This window comes from Panulirus ornatus, chromosome 17 (genome assembly GCF_036320965.1).
Source record: "Panulirus ornatus isolate Po-2019 chromosome 17, ASM3632096v1, whole genome shotgun sequence".
In the NCBI taxonomy this organism is placed as follows: Eukaryota; Metazoa; Arthropoda; class Malacostraca; order Decapoda; family Palinuridae; genus Panulirus; species Panulirus ornatus.
In genome coordinates this window covers 24,365,898-24,389,330 of record NC_092240.1, presented here as the reverse complement: position 1 = coordinate 24,389,330, position 23,433 = coordinate 24,365,898, and the positions used below count along the sequence as shown (strand labels likewise).

At 41.5% G+C, this 23,433-nt stretch overlaps 1 protein-coding gene across 8 annotated transcripts in view; it reads left to right on the top strand.

Annotated features, from left to right (window-relative positions):
• Positions 1 to 23,433, top strand: part of LOC139754641 (transmembrane ascorbate-dependent reductase CYB561-like) — a 316,316-nt gene that overhangs the window by 275,876 nt on the left and 17,007 nt on the right. For all 8 annotated transcript variants that reach the window (XM_071672153.1, XM_071672155.1, XM_071672157.1 and 5 more), the window contains one exon: positions 17,504 to 17,706. In XM_071672153.1, coding sequence (XP_071528254.1) covers positions 17,504 to 17,706 — 203 coding nt within the window. The remainder of the gene's footprint in view (positions 1 to 17,503; positions 17,707 to 23,433) is intronic.

Genomic DNA, 23,433 nt, shown 5'->3' with positions numbered 1-23,433 from the left:
ATGGTTCCATCCGCTGCCAGATCCACTCCCAGATATCTAAAACACTTTACTTCCTCCAGTTTTTCTCCATTCAAACTTACCTCCCAATTGACTTGACCCTCAACCCTACTGTACCTAATAACCTTGCTCTTATTCACATTTACTCTTAACTTTCTTCTTTCACACACTTTACCAAACTCAGTCACCAGCTTCTGCAATTTCTTACATGAATCAACCACCAGTGCTGTGTCATCCATAAACTAATTAAACAACCATGGAGACATCATGCACCCCTGCTGCAAACCAACATTCACTGAGAACCAATCACTTTCCTCTCTTCCTACATGTACACATGCCTTATATTCTCGATAAAATCTTTTCACTACTTCTAACGACTTGCCTCCCACACCATATATTCTTAATACCTTCCACATAGCATCTTTATCAACTCTATCATATCCCTTCTCCAGATCCATAATTGCTACATACAAATCCATTTGCTTTTCTAAGTATTTCTCACAATACATCCTTCAAATCAAACACCTGATCCACATATCCTCTACCACTTCTGAAACCACACTGCTCTTCCCCAATCTGATGCTCTTTACATGTCTTCACCCTGTCAATCAATACTCTCCCATATAATTTCCCAGGAATACTCAACAAACTTATACCTCTGTAATTTGAGCACTCACTCTTATCCCCTTTGCCTTTGTACATTGGCACTATGCAGGCATTCCTCCAGTCCTCAGGCACCTCACCATGAGTCATACATACCTTAAATAACCTTACCAACCAGTCAGCAATACAGTCACCCCTTTTTTTAATAAATTTCACTGGATTACCATCCAAACCCGCTGCCTTGCCGGTTTTCATCTTCCGCAAGGCTTTTACTACCTCTTTTCTGTAGCCCTCTCACTTTGCACACCACCTTTGACCAAAATACCCTATATCTGCCACTCTATCACCAAACACATTTAACAAACCTTCAAAATACTCATTCCATCACCTTCTCACATCACCACTTCTTGTTATCACCTTCCCATTATGTATATTTCCTTTGTTGCTGTCTCCCACGTTTGCGAGGTAGCGCAAGAAAACAGACGAAAGAAATGGCCCAACCCACCCCCATACACAGTGTATATACATACACGTCCACACACGCAAATATACATACCTATACATCTCAATGTACACATATATATACACACAGACACATACATATATACCCATGCACACAATTCGCACTGTCTGCCTTTATTCATTCCCATCGCCACCTCGCCACACATGGAATACCATCCCCCTCCCCCCTCATGTGTGCGAGGTAGCACTAGGAAAAGACAACAAAGGCCCCATTCGTTCACACTCAGTTTCTAACTGTCATACAATAATGGCCGAAACCACAGCTCCCTTTCCACATCCAGGCCCCACAGACCTTTCCATGGTTTACCCAGACGCTTCACATGCCCTGATTCAATCCACTGACAGCACGTCAACCCCAGTATACCACATCAGTCCAATTCACTCTATTCCTTGCCCTCCTTTCACCCTCCTGCATGTTCAGGCCCCGATCACACAAAATCTTTTTCACTCCATCTTTCCACCTCCAATTTGGTCTCTGTTGTATATATGTATTTATATTTATTTATTTAGACACCCCAATCGGAGCCTTCGAAAAGGATGAGCACTCCCCTCATGACTCCTAAATGTATGTGGATGTAACCAACATGAGAAAAAAGGAGAGATAGGTAGTATGTTTGAGGAAAGGAACCTGGATGTTTTGGTTCTAGTGAATGAAGCTCAACGATAAAGGTGAAGAGTAGTTTGGGAATGTCTTGCGAGTAAAGTCAGGGGTTAGTGAGAGGACAAGAGCAAGGGAAGAAGTAGCACTACTCCTGAAACAGGTCTGGTGGGAGTATGTGATATAGTGCAAGAAAGTAAACTCTAGATTGATATGGGTAAAACTGAAAGTGGATAGAGAAAGATGGGTGATTATTGGTGTATATGCACCTGGGCATGAGAAGAAAGATCATGAGAGGCAAGTGTTTTCGGAGCAGCTGAGTGAGTGTGTTAATAGTTTTGATGCACGAGACTGGGTTATAGTGATGTACATGGGGTATTCAGTGTTGTAAATGGAAATGGTGAAGAGCTTGTAGATTTATGTGCTGAAAAAGGACTGGTGATTGGGAATACCTGGTTTAAAAAGAGAGATATACACAAGTATATGTATGTAAGTAGGAGAGATGGCCAGAGAGCATCATTGGATTGCGTATTAATTTATAGGCACGCGAAAGAGACTTTTGGATGTTAATGTGCTGAGAGGTGCAACTGGAGAGATGTCTGATCATTATCTTGTGGAGGCAAAGGTGAGGATTTGTAGAGGTTTTCAGAAAAGAAAAGAGAATGTTGGGGTGAAGAGAGTGGTGAGAGTAAGTGAGCTTGGGAAGGAGACTTGCGTGAGGAAGCACCAGGAGAGACCGAGTACAGAATGGTAAAAGGTGAGAACAAAGGAGGTAAGGGGAGTGGGGGAGGAATGGGATGTATTTAAGGAAGCAGTGATGGCTTGCGCAAAAGATGATTGTGCCATGAGAAGCGTGGGAGGTAGGCAGATTAGAAAGGGTAGTGAGTGGTGGGATGAAGAAGTAAGATTATTAGTGAAAGAGAAGAGAGAGGCATTTGGACAATTTTTGCAGGGAAAAGATGCAAATGACTGGGAGATGTGTAAAAGAAAGAGGCAGGAGGTCAAGAGAAAGGTACAAGAGGTGAAAAATAGGGCAAATGAGAGTTGGGGTGAGAGAGCATCATTAAATTTTAGAGAGAATAAAAAGATGTTTTGGAAGGAGGTAAATAAAGTGCGTAAGACAAGGGAACAAACGGGAACATCAGTGAAGGGGGCTAATGGGAAGATGATAACAAGTAGTGGTGATGTGAGATGGAGATGAAGTGAGTATTTTGAAGGTTTGTTGAATGTGTTTGATGATAGAGTGGTAGATATAGGGTGTTTTGGTCGAGGTGGTGTGCAGAGTGAGAGGGTTAGGGAAAATGATTTGGTAAACAGAGAAGAGGTAGCAAAAGCTTTGCGGAAGATAAAAGCCGGCAAGTCAGCAGGTTTGGATGGTATTGCAGTGGAATCTATTAAAAAAGGGGGTGACTGTATTGTTGACTGGTTGGTAAGGTTATTTAATGTATGTATTACTCATGGTGAGGTGCCTGAGGATTGGCGGAATGCTTGCATAGTGCCATTGTATGAAGGTAAGGGGATAAAAATGAGTGCCCAAATTACAGAGGTATAAGTTTGTTGAGTATTCCTGGTAAATTATATGGGAGGGTATTGATTGAGAGGGTGAAGGCATGTACAGAGCATCAGATTGGAGAAGAGCAGTGTGGTTTCAGAAGTAGTAGAGGATGTGTGGATCAGGTGTTTGCTTTGAAGAATGTATGTGAGAAATACTTAGAAAAGCAAATGGATTTGTATGTGGCATTTATGGATCTGGAGAAGGCATATGATAGAGTTGATAGAGATGCCGTGTGGAAGGTATTAAGAATAATAGTGTGGGAGGCATATTGTTAGAAGCAGTGAAAAGTTTTTATCGAGGATGTAAGGCATGTGTACATGTAGGAAGAGAGGAAAGTGATTGGTTCTCAGTGAATGTTGGTTTGCGTCAGGGGTGTGTGATGTCTCCATGGTTGTTTAATTTGTTTATGGATGGGGTTGTTAGGTAGGTGAATGCAAGAGTTTTGGAAAGAGGGGCAAGTATGCAGTCTGTTGTGGATGAGAGAGCTTGGGAAGTAAGTCAGTTATTGTTCGCTGATGATACAGCGCTGATGGCTGATTCATGTGAGAAACTGCAGAAGCTGGTGACTGAGTTTGGTAAAGTGTGTGAAAGAAGAAAGTTGAGAGCAAATGTGAATAAGAGTAAGGTTATTAGGTACAGTAGGGTTGAGGGTCAAGTGGATTGGGAGGTAAGTTTGAATGGAAAAAAACTGGAAGTGAAGTGTTTTAGATATCTGGGGGTGGATTTGGCAGCGGATGGAATCATGGAAGCGGAAGTGAATCATAGGGTGGGGGAGGGGGCGAAACTTCTGGGAGCCTTGAAGAATGTGTGGAAGCCGAGAACATTATCTTGGAAAGCAAAAATGGGTATGTTTGAAGGAATAGTGGTTCCAAGAATGTTGTATGGTTGCGAGGCATGGGCTATGGACAGAGTTGTGCGCAGGAGGGTGGATGTGCTGGAAATGAGATGTTCGAGGACAATATGTGGTGTGAGGTGGTTTGCTCGAGTAATTAATAATAGGGAAAGAGAGATGTGTGGTAATAAAAAGAGTGTGGTTGAGAGAATAGAAGAGGGTGTTTTGAAATGGTTTGGACAAATGGTGAGAATGAGTGAGGAAAGATTGACCAAGAGGATATATGTGTCAGAGGTGGAGGGAACGAGGAGAAGTGGGAGACCAAATTGGAGGTGGAAAGATGGAGTGAAAAATATTTTGAGTGATTGGGACCTGAACATTCAGGAGGGTGAAAGGCGTGCAAGGAATAGAGTGAATTGGAACGATGTGGTATACCGGGATTGACATGCTTTCAATGGATTGAACCAGGGCATGTGAAGCGTCTGGGGTAAACCATGGAAAGTTGTGTGGTGCCTGGATGTGGATAGGGAGCTGTGGTTTCGGTGCATTATTACATGACAGCTGGAGTCTGAGTGTGAACGAATGGGGCCTTTGTTGTCTTGTCCTGGCACTACCTCGCACACATGAGGGGGGAGGGGGTTGTCATTCCATGTGTGGCGAGGTGGCGATGTGAATAATTAAAGGCAGACAGTATGAATTATGTACATGTGTGTATATGTATATGTCTGTGTGTGTATATATATGTATACATTGAGATGTATAGGCATGTATATTTACGTGTGTGGACGTGTATGTATATACATGTGTATGTGGGTGGGTTGGGATATTCTTTTGTCTGTTTCCTTGCGCTTCCTCGCTAACGCGGGAGACAGCGACAAAGCAAAGTAACTTTCTAAAAATGGGAAACAGAAGGAGTCACGCGGGGAGTGCTCATCCTCCTCGTAGACTCAGATTGGGGTGTCTAAATGTGTGTGGATGTAACCAAGATGTGAAAAAAGGAGAGATAGGTAGTATGTTTGAGGAAAGGAACCTGGATGTTTTGGCTCTGAGTGAAACGAAGCTCAAGGGTAAAGGGGAAGAGTGGTTTGGGAATGTCTTGGGAGTAAAGTGAGGGTTAGTTAGAGGACAAGAGCAAGGGAAGGAGTAGCAGTACTCCTGAAACAGGAGTTGTGGGAGTATGTGATAGAATGTAAGAAAGTAAATTCTCGATTAATATGGGTAAAACTGAAAGTTGATGGAGAGAGATGGGTGATTATTGGTGCATATGCACCTGGGCATGAGAAGAAAGATCATGAGAGGCAAGTGTTTTGGGAGCAGCTGAATGAGTGTGTTAGTGGTTTTGATGCACGAGACCGGGTTATAGTGATGGGTGATTTGAATGCAAAGGTGAGTAATGTGGCAGTTGAGGGAATAATTGGTATACATGGGGTGTTTAGTGTTGTAAATGGAAATGGTGAAGAGCTTGTAGATTTATGTGCTGAAAAAGGACTGGTGATTGGGAATACCTGGTTTAAAAAGCGAGATATACATAAGTATACGTATGTAAGTAGGAAAGATGGCCAGAGAGCGTTATTGGATTATGTGTTAATTGATAGGCGCGCGAAAGAGAGACTTTTGGATGTTAATGTGTTGAGAGGTGCAACTGGAGGGATGTCTGATCATTATCTTGTGGAGGCTAAGGTGAAGATTTGTATGGGTTTTCAGAAAAGAAGAGTGAATGTTGGGGTGAAGAGGGTGGTGAGAGTAAGTGAGCTTGGGAAGGAGACTTGTGTGAGGAAGTACCAGGAGAGACTGAGTACAGAATGGAAAAAGGTGAGAACAATGGAAGTAAGGGGAGTGGGGGAGGAATGGGATGTATTTAGGGAATCAGTGATGGATTGCGCAAAAGATGCTTGTGGCATGAGAAGCGTGGGTTGATTAGAAAGGGTAGTGAGTGGTGGGATGAAGAAGTAGATTATTAGTGAAAGAGAAGAGAGAGGCATTTGGACAATTTTTGCAAGGAAAAAATGCAATTGAGTGGGAGATGTATAAAAGAAAGAGACAGGAGGTCAAGAGAAAGGTGCAAGAGGTGAAAAAGAGGGCAAATGAGAGTTGGGGTGAGAGTATCATTAAATTTTATGGAGAATAAAAAGATGTTTTGGAAGGAGGTAAATAAAGTGCGTAAGACAAGGGAGCAAATGGGGAGGTGATAACAAGTAGTGGTGATGTGAGAAGGAGATGGAGTGAGTATTTTGAAGGTTTGTTGAATGTGTTTGATGATAGAGTGGCAGATCTAGGGTGTTTTGGTCGAGGTGGTGTGCAAAGTGAGAGGGTTAGGGAAAATGATTTGGTAAACAGAGAAGAGGTAGTAAAAGCTTTGCGGAAGATGAAAGCCGGCAAGGCAGTAGGTTTGGATGGTATTGCAGTGGAATCTATGAGGGGGTGACTGTATTGTTGACTGGTTGGTAAGGTTATTTAATGTATGTATGACTCATGGTGAGGTGCCTGAGGGTTGGCAGAATGCGTGCATAGTGCCATTGTGCAAAGGCAAAGGGGATAAGAGTGAGTGCTCAAATTACAGAGGTATAAGTTTGTTGAGTATTCCTGGTAAATTATATGGGAGGGTATTGATTGAGAGGGTGAAGGCACATACAGAGCATCAGATTGGGGAAGAGCAGTGTGGTTTCAGAAGTAGTAGAGGATGTGTGGATCAGGTGTTTGCTTTGAAGAATGTATGTGAGAAATACTTAGAAAAGCAAATGGATTTGTATGTAGCATTTATGGATCTGGAGAAGGCATATGATAAGAGTTGATAGAGATGCTGTGTGGAAGTTTAAGAATATATGGTGTGGGAGGCAAGTTGTTAGAAGCAGTGAAAAGTTTTTATCGAGGATGTAAGGCATGTGTACGTGTAGGAAGAGAGGAAAGTGATTGGTTCTCAGTGAATGTAGGTTTGCGTCAGGGGTGTGTGATGTCTCCATGGTTGTTTAATTTGTTTATGGATGGGGTTGTTAGGGAGGTGAATGCAAGAGTTTTGGAAAGAGGGGCAAGTATGAAGTCTGTTGTGGATGAGAGAGCTTGGGAAGTGAGTCAGTTGTTCGCTGATGATACAGCGCTGATGGCTGATTCATGTGAGAAACTGCAGAAGCTGGTGACTGAGTTTGGTAAAGTGTGTGAAAGAAGAAAGTTAAGAGTAAATGTAAATAAGAGCAAGGTTATTAGGTACAGTAGGGTTGAGGGTCAAGTCAATTGGGAGGTAAGTTTGAATGGAGAAAAACTGGAGGAAGTAAAGTGTTTTAGATATCTGGGAGTGGATCTGGCAGTGGATGGAACCATGGAAGTGGAAGTGAATCATAGGGTGGGGGAGGGGGCAAAAATCCTGGGAGCCTTGAAGAATGTGTGGAAGTCGAGAACATTATCTCAGAAAGCAAAAATGGGTATGTTTGAAGGAATAGTGGATCCAACAATGTTGTATGGTTGCGAGGCGTGGGCTATGGATAGAGTTGTGCGCAGGAGGATGGATGTGCTGGAAATGAGATGTTTGAGGACAATGTGTGGTGTGAGGTGGTTTGATCGAGTAAGTAGCGTAAGGGTATGAGAGATGTGTGGAAATAAAAAGAGCGTGGTTGAGAGAGCAGAAGAGGGTGTTTTGAAATGGTTTGGGCACATGGAGAGAATGAGTGAGGAAAGATTGACTAAGAGGATATATGTGTCGGAGGTGGAGGGAACGAGAAGTGGGAGACCAAATTGGAGGTGGAAATCATGGAGTGAAAAAGATTTTGAATGATCGTGGCCTGAACATGCAGGAGGGTGATAGACGGGCAAGGAATAGAGTGAATTGGATCGATGTGGTATACCAGGGTTGACGTGATGTCAGTGGATTGAACCAGGGCATGTGAAGCGTTTTGGGTAAACCACGGAAAGTTCTGTGGGGCCTGGATGTAGAAAGGGAGCTGTGGTTTCGGTGCATTATTGCGTGACAGCTATAGACTGAGTGTGAACGAATGGGGCCTTTGTTTTCTTTTCCTAGCGCTACCCCGCACACATGAGGGGGGGAGGGTGTTGTAATTCCATGTGTGGCGGGGTGGTTATGGGAATGAATAAAGGCAGACGGTATGAATTATGTACATGTGTATATATGTATATGTCTTTTTGTGTATATATATAAGTATATGTTGAGATGTATAGGTATATATTTTTGCGTGTGTGGACGTGTATGTATATACATGTGTATGTGGGTTGGTTGGGCCAATCTTTCGTCTGTTTCCTTGCGCTACCTCCCCAATGCGGGAGACAGCGACAAAGCAGATATATAAGATATAATAAATGAAATATATATATATATAAATTTTTGGTCTGTCAAGGCTTTATTATGGTGGATGACCAACTACCTACCCTCATGTATCCAAGGTATGGTTGTACTTTGTGTAATGAAGAAAATTGAGAAACATCATAAGCCAATATTCCTGTTTCATGATAAGAGAAGTGGACCAGGCAGTATGATACAGTGGTTGAATTGATGAAAACTACTATTGACGTTTGTGTAAATAAATTATACATTTCCCTTTTCCATAGCCAGAGGTTGAACCATTATGTGACATTCATTTTTTTCATTTCATTTCAAGCTAGAAGTTTCAGTTTTCTAAATTATTTCTTACATTTTTTCATATGTATATATATGTATATGTGTGTATGTGTGTATATGTGCATATGTATATATATATATATATATGTATATATATATATATATATATATATATATATGGAAGGTATTAAGAATATATGGTGTGGGAGGCAAGTTGTTAGAAGCAGTGAAAAGTTTTTATCGAGGATGTAAGGCATGTGTACGTGTAGGAAGAGAGGAAAGTGATTGGTTCTCAGTGAATGTAGGTTTGCGGCAGGGGTGTGTGATGTCTCCATGGTTGTTTAATTTGTTTATGGATGGGGTTGTAAAGGAGGTGAATGCAAGAGTCCTGGAAAGAGGGGCAAGTATGAAGTCTGTTGGGGATGAGAGAGCTTGGGAAGTGAGTCAATTGTTGTTCGCTGATGATACAGCGCTGGTGGCTGATTCATGTGAGAAACTGCAGAAGCTGGTGACTGAGTTTGGTAAAGTATGTGGAAGGAGAAAGTTGAGAGTAAATGTGAATAAGAGCAAGGTTATTAGGTACAGTAGGGGTGAGGGTCAAGTCAATTGGGAGGTGAGTTTGAATGGAGAAAAACTGGAGGAAGTGAAGTGTTTTAGATATCTGGGAGTGGATCTGTCAGCGGATGGAACCATGGAAGCGGAAGTGGATCATAGGGTGGGGGAGGGGGCGAAAATTTTGGGAGCCTTGAAAAATGTGTGGAAGTCGAGAACATTATCTCGGAAAGCAAAAATGGGTATGTTTGAGGGAATAGTGGTTCGAACAATGCTGTATGGTTGCGAGGCGTGGGCTATGGATAGAGATGTGCGCAGGAGGATGGATGTGCTGGAAATGAGATGTTTGAGGACAATGTGTGGTGTGAGGTGGTTTGATCGAGTAAGTAACGTAAGGGTAAGAGAGATGTGTGGAAATAAAAAGAGCGTGGTCGAGAGAGCAGAAGAGGGTGTTTTGAAATGGTTTGGGCACATGGAGAGAATGAGTGAGGAGAGATTGACCAAGAGGATATATGTGTCGGAGGTGGAGGGAACGAGGAGAAGAGGGAGACCAAATTGGAGGTGGAAAGATGGAGTGAAAAAGATTTTGTGTGATCGGGGCCTGAACATGCAGGAGGGTGAAAGGAGGGCAAGAAATAGAGTGAATTGGAGTCATGTGGTATACAGGGGTTGACGTGCTGTCAGTGGATTGAAGCAAGGCATGTGAAGCGTCTGGGGTAAACCATGGAAAGCTGTGTAGGTATGTATATTTGCGTGTCTGGACGTGTGTATGTACATGTGTATGGGGGGGGGGGGTTGGGCCATTTCTTTCGTCTGTTTCCTTGCGCTACCTCGCAAACGCGGGAGACAGCGACAAAGTATAAAAAAAAAAAAAAAAAAAAAAAAAAAATATATATATATATATATATATATATATATATATATATATATATATATGCATATATATATGCATTATCCCTGGGGATAGGGGTGAAAGAATACTTCCCACGCATTCCTCGCGTGTCGTAGAAGGCGACTAGAGGGGACGGGAGCGGGGCGCCAGAAATCCTCCCCTCCTTGTATTTTTTTAACTTTCTAAAATGGGAAACAGAAGAAGGAGTCACGCGGGGAGTGCTCATCCTCCTCGAAGGCTCAAACTGGGGTGTCTAAATGTGTGTGAATGTAACCAAGATGTGAAAAAAGGAGAGACAGGTAGTATGTTTGAGGAAAGGAACCTGGATGTTTTGGCTCTGAGTGAAATGAAGCTCAAGGGTAAAGGGGAAGAGTGGTTTGGGAATGTCTTGGGAGTAAAGTCAGGGGTTAGTGAGAGGACAAGAGCAAGGGAAGGAGTAGCAGTACTCCTGTAACAGGAGTTGTGGGAGTATGTGATAGAATGTAAGAAAGTAAATTCTCGATTAATATGGGTAAAACTGAAAGTTGATGGAGAGAGATGGGTGATTATTGGTGCATATGCACCTGGGCATGAGAAGAAAGATCATGAGAGGCAAGTGTTTTGGGAGCAGCTGAATGAGTGTGCTAGTGGTTTTGATGCACAAGACCGGGTTATAGTGATGGGTGATTTGAATGCAAAGGTGAGTAATGTGGCAGTTGAGGGAATAATTGGTATACATGAGGTGTTCAGTGTTGTAAATGGAAATGGTGAAGAGCTTGTAGATTTATGTGCTGAAAAAGGACTGGTGATTGGGAATACCTGGTTTAAAAAGCGAGATATACATAAGTATACATATGTAAGTAGGAGAGATGGCCAGAGAGCGTTATTGGATTACGTGTTAATTGACAGGCGCGCGAAAGAGAGACTTTTGGATGTTAATGTGCTGAGAGGTGCAACTGGAGGGATGTCTGATCATTATCTTGTGGAGGCTAAGGTGAAGATTTGTATGGGTTTTCAGAAAAGAAGAGAGAATGTTGGGGTGAAGAGGGTGGTGAGAGTAAGTGAGCTTGGGAAGGAGACTTGTGTGAGGAAGTACCAGGAGAGACTGAGTACAGAATGGAAAAAGGTGAGAACAGTGGAAGTAAGGGGAGTGGGGGAGGAATGGGATGTATTTAGGGAATCAGTGATGGATTGCGCAAAAGATGCTTGTGGCATGAGAAGAGTGGGAGGTGGGTTGATTAGAAAGGGTAGTGAGTGGTGGCTGAAGAAGTAGGATTATTAGTGAAAGAGAAGAGAGAGGCATTTGGACGATTTTTGCAAGGAAAAAATGCAATTGAGTGGGAGATGTATAAAAGAAAGAGACAGGAGGTCAAGAGAAAGGTGCGAGAGGTGAAAAAGAGGGCAAATGAGAGTTGGGGTGAGAGAGTATCATTAAATTTTAGTGAGAATAAAAAGATGTTCGGGAAGGAGGTAAATAAAGTGCGTAAGACAAGGGAGCAAATGGGAACTTCAGTGAAGGGCGCAAATGGGGAGGTGATAACAAGTAGTGGTGATGTGAGGAGATGGAGTGAGTATTTTGAAGGTTTGTTGAATGTGTTTGATGAAAGAGTGGCAGATATAGGGTGTTTTGGTCGAGGTGGTGTGCAAAGTGAGAGGGTTAGGGAAAATGATTTGGTAAACAGAGAAGAGGTAGTGGGAGCTTTGCGGAAGATGAAAGCCGGCAAGGTAGCAGGTTTGGATGGTATTGCAGTGAAATTTATTAAAAAAGGGGGTGACTGTATTATTGACCGGTTGGTAAGGTTATTTTATGTATGTATGACTCATGGTGAGGTGCCTGAGGATTGGCGGAATGCGTGCATAGTGCCATTGTACAAAGGCAAAGGGGATAAGAGTGAGTGGTCAAATTTCAGAGGTATAAGTTTGTTGAGTATTCCTGGTAAATTATATGGGAGGGTATTGATTGAGAGGGTGAAGGCATGTACAGAGCATCAGATTGGGGAAGAGCAGTGTGGTTTCAGAAGTGGTAGAGGATGTGTGGATCAGGTGTTTGCTTTGAAGAATGTATGTGAGAAATACTTAGAAAAGCAAATGGATTTGTATCTAGCATTTATGGATCTGGAGAAGGCATATGATCGATTTGATAGAGATGCTCTGTGGAAGGTATTAAGAATATATGGTGTGGGAGGCAAGTTGTTAGAAGCAGTGAAAAGTTTTATCGAGGATGTAAGGCATGTGTACGTGTAGGAAGAGAGGAAAGTGATTGGTTCTCAGTGAATGTAGGTTTGCGTCAGGGGTGTGTGATGTCTCCATGGTTGTTTAATTTGTTTATGGATGGGGTTGTTAGGGAGGTGAATGCAAGAGTTTTGGAAAGAGGGGCAAGTATGAAGTCTGTTGTGGATGAGAGAGCTTGGGAAGTGAGTCAGTTGTTGTTCGCTGATGATACAGCGCTGGTGGCTGATTCATGTGAGAAACTGCAGAAGCTGATGACTGAGTTTGGTAAAGTGTGTGAAAGAAGAAAGTTAAGAGTAAATGTGAATAAGAGCAAGGTTATTAGGTACAGTACGGTTGAGGATCAAGTCAATTGGGAGGTAAGTTTGAATGGAGAAAAACTGGAGGAAGTAAAGTGTTTTAGATATCTGGGAGTGGATCTGGCAGCAGATGGAACCATGGAAGTGGAAGTGGATCATAGGGTGGGGGAGGGGGCGAAAATCCTGGGAGCCTTGAAGAATGTGTGGAAGTCGAGAACATTATCTCGGAAAGCAAAAATGGGTATGTTTGAAGGAATAGTGGATCCAACAATGTTGTATGGTTGCGAGGCGTGGGCTATGGATAGAGTTGTGCGCAGGAGGATGGATGTGCTGGAAATGAGATGTTTGAGGACAATGTGTGGTGTGAGGTGGTTTGATCGAGTAAGTAACGTAAGGGTAAGAGAGATGTGTGGAAATAAAAAGAGCGTGGTTGAGAGAGCAGAAGAGGGAGTTTTGAAATGGTTTGAGCACATGGAGAGAGTGAGTGAGGAATGATTGACCAAGAGGATATATGTGTCGAAGGTGGAGGGAACGAGGAGAAGTGGGAGACCAAATTGGAGGTGGAAAGATGGAGTGAAAAAGATTTTGTGTGATCGTGGCCTGAACATGCAGGAGGGTGAAAGGAGGGCAAGGAATAGAGTGAATTGGATCGATGTGGTATACCCGGGTTGACGTGCTGTCAGTGGATTGGGGTAAACCATGGAAAGCTGTGTAGGTATGTATATTTGCGTGTGTGGACGTGTATGTATATACATGTGTATGGGGGTGGTTTGGGCCATTTCTTTCGTCTGTTTCCTTGCGCTACCTCGGAAACGCGGTACCAACCAGTCAACAATACAGTCACCCCCTTTTTTAATAGATTCCACTGCAATACCATCCAAACCTGCTGACTTGCCGGCTTTTATCTTCCGCAAAGCTTTTGCTACCTCTTCTCTGTTTACCAAATCATTTTCCCTAACCCTCTCACTCTGCACACCACCTCGACCAAAAACCCTATATCTACCACTCTATCATCAAACACATTTAACAAACCTTCAAAATACTCACTTCATCTCCATCTCACATCACCACTACTTGTTATCATCTTCCCATTAGCCCCCTTCACTGATGTTCCCGTTTGTTCCCTTGTCTTACGCGCTTTATTTACCTCCTTCTAAAACATCTTTTTATTCTCTCTAAAATTTAATGATACTCTCTCACCCCAACTCTCATTTGCCCTCTTTTTCACCTCTTGTACCTTTCTCTTGACCTCCTGCCTCTTTCTTTTACACATCTCCCAGTCATTTGCATCTTTTCCCTGCAAAAATTGTCCAAATGCCTCTCTCTTCTCTTTCACTAATAATCTTACTTCTTCATCCCACCACTCACTACCCTTTCTAATCTGCCTACCTCCCACGCTTCTCATGGCACAATCATCTTTTGCGCAAGCCATCACTGCTTCCTTAAATACATCCCATTCCTCCCCCACTCCCCTTACCTCCTTTGTTCTCACCTTTTTCCATTCTGTACTCGGTCTCTCCTGGTGCTTCCTCACGCAAGTCTCCTTCCCAAGCTCACTTATTCTCACCACTCTCTTCACCCCAACATTCTCTTTTCTTTTCTGAAAACCTCTACAAATCCTCACCTTCGCCTCCACAAGATAGTGATCAGACATCTCTCCAGTTGCACCTCTCAGCACATTAACATCCAAAAGTCTCTTTCGCGTGCCTATAAATTAATACGCAATCCAATGATGCTCTCTGGCCATCTCTCCTACTTACATACATATACTTGTGTATATCTCTCTTTTTAAACCAGGTATTCCCAATCACCAGTCCTTTTTCAGCACATAAATCTACAAGCTCTTCACCATTTCCATTTACAACACTGAATACCCCATGTACATCACTATAACCCAGTCTCATGCATCAAAACTATTAACACACTCACTCAGCTGCTCCAAAAACACTTGCCTCTCATGATCTTTCTTCTCATGCCCAGGTGCATATACACCAATAATCACCCATCTTTCTCTATCCACTTTCAGTTTTACCCATATCAATCTAGAGTTTACCTTCTTGCACTCTATCACATACTCCCACCAGACCTGTTTCAGGAGTAGTGCTACTTCTTCCCTTGCTCTTGTCCTCTCACTAACCCCTGACTTTACTCGCAAGACATTCCCAAACTACTCTTCACCTTTATCGTTGAGCTTCATTCACTAGAACCAAAACATCCAGGTTCCTTTCATCAAACATACTACCTATCTCTCCTTTTTTCTCATGTTGGTTACATCCACATACATTTAGGAGTCATGAGGGGAGTGCTCATCCTTTTCGAAGGCTCCGATTGGGGTGTCTAAATAAATAAATATAAATACATATATACAACAGAGATCAAATTGGAGGTGGAAAGATGGAGTGACAAAGATTTTGTGTGCCCTGATTCAATCCACTGACAGCACGTCAACCCGGGTATACCACATGGATCCAATTCACTCTATCCCTTGCCCTCCTTTCACCCTCCTGCATGTTCAGGCCCCGATCACACAAAATCTTTTTCACTCCATCTTTCCACCTCCAATTTGGTCTCCCACTTCTCCTCGTTCCCTCCACCTTCAACACATATATCCTCTTGGTCAATCTTTCCTCACTCATTCTCTCCATGTGACCAAACCATTTCAAAACACCCTCTTCTGCTCTCTCAACCACGCTCTTTTTATTTCCTCACATCTCTCTTACCCTTACATTACTTACTCGATCAAACCACCTCACACCACACATTGTCCTCAAACATCTCATTTCCAGCACATCCATCCTCCTGCGCACAACTCTATCCATAGCCCACGCCTCCCAACCATACAACATTGTTGGATCCACTATTCCTTCAAACATACCCATTTTTGCTTTCCGAGATAATGTTCTCGACTTCCACACATTCTTCAAGGCTCCCAGGATTTTCGCCCCCTCCCCCACCCTTTGATCCACTTCTGCTTCCATGGTTCCATCCACTGCCAGATCCACTCCCAGATATCTAAAACACTTTACTTCCTCCAGTTTTTCTCCATTCAAACTTACCTCCCAATTGACTTGATCCTCAACCGTACTGTACCTAATAACCTTGCTCTTATTCAGATTTACTCTTAACTTTCTTCTTTCACACACTTTACCAAACTCAGTCACCAGCTTCTGCAGTTTCTCACATGAATCAGCCACCAGCGCTGTATCATCAGCGAACAACAACTGACTCACTTCCCAAGCTCTCTCATCCACAACAGACTTCATACTTTCCCCTCTTTCCAAAACTCTTGCATTCACCTCCCTAACAACCCCATCCATAAACAAATTAAACAACCATGGAGTCATCACACACCCCTGCCGCAAACCTACATTCACTGAGAACCAATCACTTTCCTCTCTTCCTACACGTACACATGCCTTACATCCTCGATAAAAACTTTTCACTGCTTCTAACAACTTGCCTCCCACGCCATATATTCTTAGTACCTTCCACAGAGCATCTCTATCAACTCTATCATATGCCTTCTCCAGATCCATAAATGCTACATACAAATCCATTTGCTTTTCTAAGTATATCTCACATACATTCTTCAAAGCAAACACCTGATCCACACATCCTCTACCACTTTTGAAACCACTCTTCTCATCCCCAATCTGATGCTCTGTACATGCCTTCACCCTCTCAATCAATACCCTCCCATATAATTTACCAGGAATACTCAACAAACTTATACCTCTGTAATTTGAGCACTCACTCTTATCCCCTTTGCCTTTGTACAATGGCACTATGCACGCATTCTGCCAATCCTCAGGCACCTCACCATGAGTCATACATACATTAAATAACCTTACCAACCAGTCAACAATACAGTCATCCCCTTTTTTAATAGATTCCACTGCAATACCATCCAAACCTGCTGCCTTGCCGGCTTTCATCTTCCGCAAAGCTTTTACTACCTCTTCTCTGTTTACCAAATCATTTTCCCTAACCCTCTCACTTTGCACACCACCTCGACCAAAACACCCTATATCTGCCACTCTATCATCAAACACATTCAACAAACCTTCAAAATACTCACTCCATCTCCTCACATCACCACTACTTGTTATCACCTCCCCATTAGCACCCCTTTAGGGGGTGGGGGGGCATTTTTGATTCACTGATTTTAAGAAAAACATTTTAAAGGTGTACATTGACAGTAGCCTTCAAAGATTCATTATGTTCAACAAGTTGGCCTATTTCCATGATAATGGGGTCTGCCAGGATAATGGAATAAATCGTGAGTGGGGATTATAGTTAGATAAGAAAAAGGGATTGGTGAGGACATCATTAGACAACTATGTCTCAGAGAGAAGAAAGAGTTAGGAGAGTACTATATGGATGGTGTTAAACTATGGTTCCACTAAGTGCTGTAGGAATTTCACAGAGAAAAGGCTCCTGGGGCAGGAAGTAAGTTCTTGAATGGCCAGCAGTCAATCCTTAACCTACATTTTGATGTAGGTTTTAGCTTCCCTTTTACCTAATAGGATAAGGGTGTTTATGATATACAGTAGACATAATGAATAGCACTGCACTGGGCACTGAATAAGAAACCAAATATACAATATTTATAAGAATGTTGTAATAATGAATAACACAAATTTTTCTTTACAGGGTGATTCGTTCATTATGACATGAAAGACTTGATATGTTATACTTTAAAAAGAGTTAGGAGTGTGGGTTTCAGTAAAAGGATTGTAAGATTTTCTTTCCCTAGTGTCATTTAGGTGATAGATATTTAGAATTTAAAGAGGACAAAATGTTAACTCCATTAATGAACTAGAATTAATCCTGAATATAAGATGCTCAATTCATAAAATCATTTGTAGCACTATATTACAGGGGCACTGATCTACCGAGGATTTCGTTTTGAGAAGAAAAAGAAGCTAAAGATTCTTCACATGGTGATGCAACTGGGTGCCTTCATCCTCTCCATTGTTGGATTGGTGGCTGTGTTTGACTTTCACAATAGGAGTGACATTCCCAACATGTACAGTTTGCACTCCTGGATTGGCCTTTCTACAGTTATATTATTTGCATGTCAGGTTAGTTATTTGGTTATTTGGTTACATTGAAAGGATTTGCTCATTATGTAGCATGTTATGGCAGCTTTTGTATCTACCTTTTGTGATTCATAGGATGATACTAGATTAATATGAATTATGCTGCTGCACACTCTGGAACAAGTATATTTTAGGTATTGTCAACTTGTATTTCATGGAGTTGTCATATTTTCTAAGTCTGGGAGGGTGATGAAGTTGTAGCAGTTTCCATATCATGCTCAAGCAGTAACTGATTGTGACCCATGAACTTAGAATGTATAGATAATTTCATCAAATGTTAAGGCTGAGTGTGACCATATGATTAGTACAAAATCTCCAAATGATTGATCCCTGATATCTTGCTTTTAAAGATCAAAATGAATACACAGTATTCCATTATAGGATCGTGTATCTTAACATGGCATTGATTTCACTTATATTGGCAATCATCATTTTTATCTCGGGCTTTGTTTTGTTCATGTACATCATGGCTCAAATCATGAGCCTTCATTAACTAGTCAGACTCCCAGAACCCTTACTTATATCCAGTAGACATGAATTCCAGTGTACTGTCCCTCCAAATTGGACCAGCTTCATACAGAAAGGCTTGTTAGCTGGCAGTGCAGCTCTCACCCCATACCTTTACCGTAATTTTGAGGCAGTTAGGCATGATGGTTAGTCAAATACTTGTTTTAGAATTTTTTAGATTTTGGATCAGGCCATAGACGAATTTCAGTGATCCCATACTTATGTATTGGTGTTGAATGTTTCGTTTATTTATTTACTTATTGTACTTAGTTGCTGTCTCCCGCATTAGTGAGGTAGCACAAGCAAACAAACAAAAGAATGGCCCAACCTACCCACATACACCTGCATTTACATAAATACCCACACACGCACATATACATACGTATACATTTCAACGTATACATACATATACATACACAGACATATACATATATACACGTACATATACATACTTGCTGCCTTCATCCATTCCCGTCGCCACCCGCCACACATGAAACAGCATCCCCTTCCCCCTGTGCGTGCACGAGGTAGCATTAGAAAAAGACAACAAAGGCCACATTCGTTCACACTCAGCCTCTAGCTATTATGTGTAATGCACTGAAACCACAGCTCCCTTTCCACATCCAGGCCCCATAAAACTTTCCATGGTTCACCCCAGACACTTCATATGCCCTGGTTCAATCCATTGACAGCACATCCACCCTTGTATACCACATCGTTCCAGTTCACTCTATTCCTAACATGCCTTTCACCCTCCTGTATGTTCAGGCCCCTATCGCTCAAAATCTTTTTCTTTCCATCCTTCCACCTCCAATTTAGTCTCCCACTTCTCGTTCACTCCACCTCTGACACATATATCCTCTGTCAATCTTTCCTCACTCATTCTCTCCATGTGACATTTCAATACACCCTCTTCTGCTCTCTCGACCACACTCTTTTTATTACCACACATCTCTCTCAACCTTTCATTACTTACTCGATCAAACCACCTCACACCACATATTGTCCTCAAGCATCTCATTTCCAACACATCCACCCTCCTCTGCACAACCTTATCTATAGCCCATGCCTTGCAACCATATAACATTGTTGGAACCCCTATTCTTCAAACATATCCATTTTTGCTCCGAGATTACGTTCTTGCCTTCCACACATTCTTCAATGCTCCCAGAACCTTCACCCCCTCTCCCACCCTGTGACTCATTTCCATTTCCATGGTTCCATCTGCTAAATCCACTCCCAGATATCTAAAACACTTTACTTCCTCCAGTTTTTCTCCATTCAAACTTACCTCTCAATATACTTGTCCCTCTACCCTCCTGAACCTAATAACCTTGCTCTTATTCACAATTACTCCCAGCTTTCTCCTTTCACAGACTTTCCCAAACTCAGTCACCAATTTCTGCAGTTTCTCACCCAAATCGGCCACCAGCACTGTATCATCAGTGAACAACAACTGATTCACTTCCCAAGCCCTCTTATTCACAACAGACTGCTTGCTCCTCTCTCCAAAACTCTTGCATTCACCTCCCTAACAACCCCATCCATAAACAAATTAAACAACCATGAAGACATCACACACCCTTGCCGCAAACCGACATTCACTGGGAACCAATCGCTTTCCTCTCTTCCTACTTGTACATATGCCTTATATCCTTGATAAAAACTTTTCACTGCTTCTAGCAACTTACCTCCCACACCATATTCTTAATACTTACCACAAAGCATCTCTATCAACTCATCATATCCCCTCTCCAAATCCATAAATGCTCCATACAAATCCATGTGTTTTTCCATGTATTTTTCACATACATTCTTCAGAGTAAACACCTGATCCTCACATCCTCTACCACTTCTGAAACCACACTGCTCTTCCCCAGTCTGAATGTTTGGTATGGCTCATTAACTGAAAATACTGTTTGGTTGTATTGTTTAGTTTTAGCTGATAAATGTGGTTTAATGAAAGAATTTATGGTAGTTTTCATGGATCATTACTTGTCATAGTATTATAAGACCACACTTCTCTACATCTAGTTTAATACTTTTACTTTTCTTGGTACAATACTAATTGAACTTCATTGACTTGGATACATATACACCTCAACAAAATTGTATATATTAGTAAAGGTTACTGTTATTTGAGAACCTATGCAAAGCTTTGCTTTACCCATTGCACTTATCTTTAATATTTGGGCCTCTGAGCTTAGAGTGAATACTTCTATTCACGATACCCGTGGGGTGGTTTGAAATTAAGTCTGCATTGTACCTTATACCAGGTACTTTTTCATAGACCAGGTACCTATTCGTAGACCAGCTCCAGTACAAGAGGATAACAGTGATCCTCATGGAATGACAGGGTTATATTTCCTGCGTTCTGTCATTATAGCGGATTGTTGCTGCATGAGTAATTGAAATCCTTTTATAAAGGGGTTTATGTTCCAGACAAAAAATTTCCTCATTGAATCCCATATATGAACTATATCCAAAACAGCTTACCAGCAATATACTTCACTCTTTCATGATTTAAAGTAGACTGATACAGCAGCTGTTGCCATTACACTTTTAAATCAGTTGATCTTTAATGATTCTTACTGGTAATGCTGGTGATGAGGAATAAAGGTAGGTGGTGGTTGAGTGGGATGAGGGTGAAATGAACAGTTTGTCAAGCCTTCCAGAGTAAGATTTTCCATTACAGTATGCGATATTTATGTTTGTTGATGTATTTGGCCATTATAGTACCTATGTTAATGTTTAGTGATGGGTAGATCTCACTTGTATGGCTCGTTAAGAATATGAAAACTTGGTGTTCCATTTAAGGTGAAAATTTGTGACAAGTACAGTAAGACTTCATTTTTTTTTTCTTTTTCTTTGATACCATTATGAAAGACGTTATAATTGAAAAATCTTACAATGTATTTGAATATTTCATTAGTTATTGAAAAAGATAGTAAAAAGAATATGAATTTTCTTCAAATCTGCTTTGGAAGTTTGATGTTCTGTGAATTTGTACCCAAATTTTTGGATATTGATATCATGAAGTTTCACTCTTTGAACCATTGTTCAACGTGGGTTACTTGAAATAGCTAGATTAGCTCAGCTGCTTAGCATTCCTCTTTGGCATTTGAGCGTAAATGGATAAGTGACATAGGCTGTAGAAGGTAAATTGCTGACCCGAAAAGTGACATAGGCTGTAGAAGGTAAATTGCAGACCCTTTTTACACAGCCCTAGTCTTACATAATTTCAGGGGAGATAGAAACATCACAAGAGTAGAGGCAACTACAGATTACAGAAGTTTCTTACATTAGTCTAGTCATTGCTATGGTATTGCTTTCATTTCTTTAAGGGGACAGTCAGAGAAACAGTTGCCATGAGAAGAAACGTTCATAAGAATGTGATCAGATGAACTAGGGTTGAAATTTCATTACTGTAGTGCAAGGGATTGCAGATAGCAAATGCATCTGGGGTGCTTGATAATTTGTTTCAGATCATGTATCAGTTAAGAATGGAATATGTAAGGACTTCTCTCCTTTTAGTGTACATTGAAGTGTCCTCAGTAGAGATTAAACCTCCTATCTAACAGTCAAATGAATACTACTGAACTCATCCTCATTTAGATTATATTTTGATTAAGGATGAATATGAGGAGGTATTTTATTAAGTGAAATAATTGTAATGCATGATTTATAAGTTTAGACTTATTGTAAATGAATTTTATGGAGATTTAGCTTTCATCCTGCTCACATATTTTTATGAAATGGTTTGTGGTAAATAACTGCTTCCACATTGGCATAGTGCACCAACATTGTTAAGTATACAGATATTGTTAGATAGGGATGTATTTTTTGAGCTAATGCCTAGTATGTCTATATGAATCTCCATAGTATGGTGGTTAGTATAGCAGCTCATAAGTTTAATAAGCTGGGGTTTGAATTCTGGGCAGGGAGCTGGCTAACAACCAATTCAGATGTTCATCCCCTTCTTTACAGCTGATTGATGAATAGGTACTTGGCATGAGCTGGGATGCATATTTGTTTCTGTATACAGCAGAGTATCAGGCTGAGAAGGAGCAGTTTGGTTTTAGGAGTGGTAGAGGATGTGGATCAGGTGTTCGTACCGAAGAATGTGTGTGAGAAATATTTAGAGAAAGAGAAGCATTTGAAGATGGCATTGATGGATCTGGAAAAAGCATAAGTTAGGGTTGGCTGAGATGCTTTCTGGAAGGTATTACAAATACATCGTGTGGGAGAAAAGCTATTAGAAGCATTGAGGAAGAGTTCTCAAGAAAGCAAGGCATTTTTTCAGGATTGTAAAGAGGAAGGTGAGTGGTTCCAGGTGAAGATGGGTCTCTGGAAGGTTTGTATGATGTCACCATGGCTGTTTGATTTGTTTATAGATAGGGTGGTGAGGGAGGTAAAAGAGAGAGGGTCTTGGAGAGAGAGAGAGAGAGAGAGAGAGAGAGAGAGAGAGAGAGACAGACAGACAGACAGACAGACAGACAGACAGACATGCGTTCTGTTAGGGGTAAGGAGGGTCTGGAAAGTGAGCAGTTGTTTGTTGCTGACATGGCAATGGTGGGAGAATCAAGCAGAAAACTGCAGAGGTTGTTGCCTGAGTTTTAGGGAGAAAATGTGAACAAAAGCATGTTTTTTAGGTTGAGCAGTGCAAAGAGACAGATTAGTTCATGATGTAAGTTTGAATGAAGAAAAAATGGAGAAAGTAGCATGTTGTAGATACCTGGGAGTGCACATAGTAACAAATGGAACCTTGGAAGTGGAGATAGTCACAGCATGGATGAAAAGGGGGAAATAGTTCTGTGAACATTGAGGAATATGTGAAAAGAGAGTTCACTATCTGGGATGTTGAAAATGGTTTTGTTTGAAGATATAGGAATCCCAATGATGTTTAGATGTGAGACAACTGCTATAGATGAAAATATACTTAAAGAGGGTGAATGTGTCAGGAAATGAAATGTTTGAGGACTAGATCTGATGAGGTGGGTTGATCAAGTAAGTAATGGTAATTAAGAGAGAGACAGGCAATATGAAGAGTGTGTTTGAGGGAGCTGAAGTGGGTGTACTGAAATGGTTTGGTCATATGGAGAGAATGAGGGGGAAGAGATTGACAAAGAGGTTATATGTGTCAGAAGTTTGGGGAACAAGGAGAGTGAGGAGATCAAATTGGAGATCCAAGGATGGAGTGAA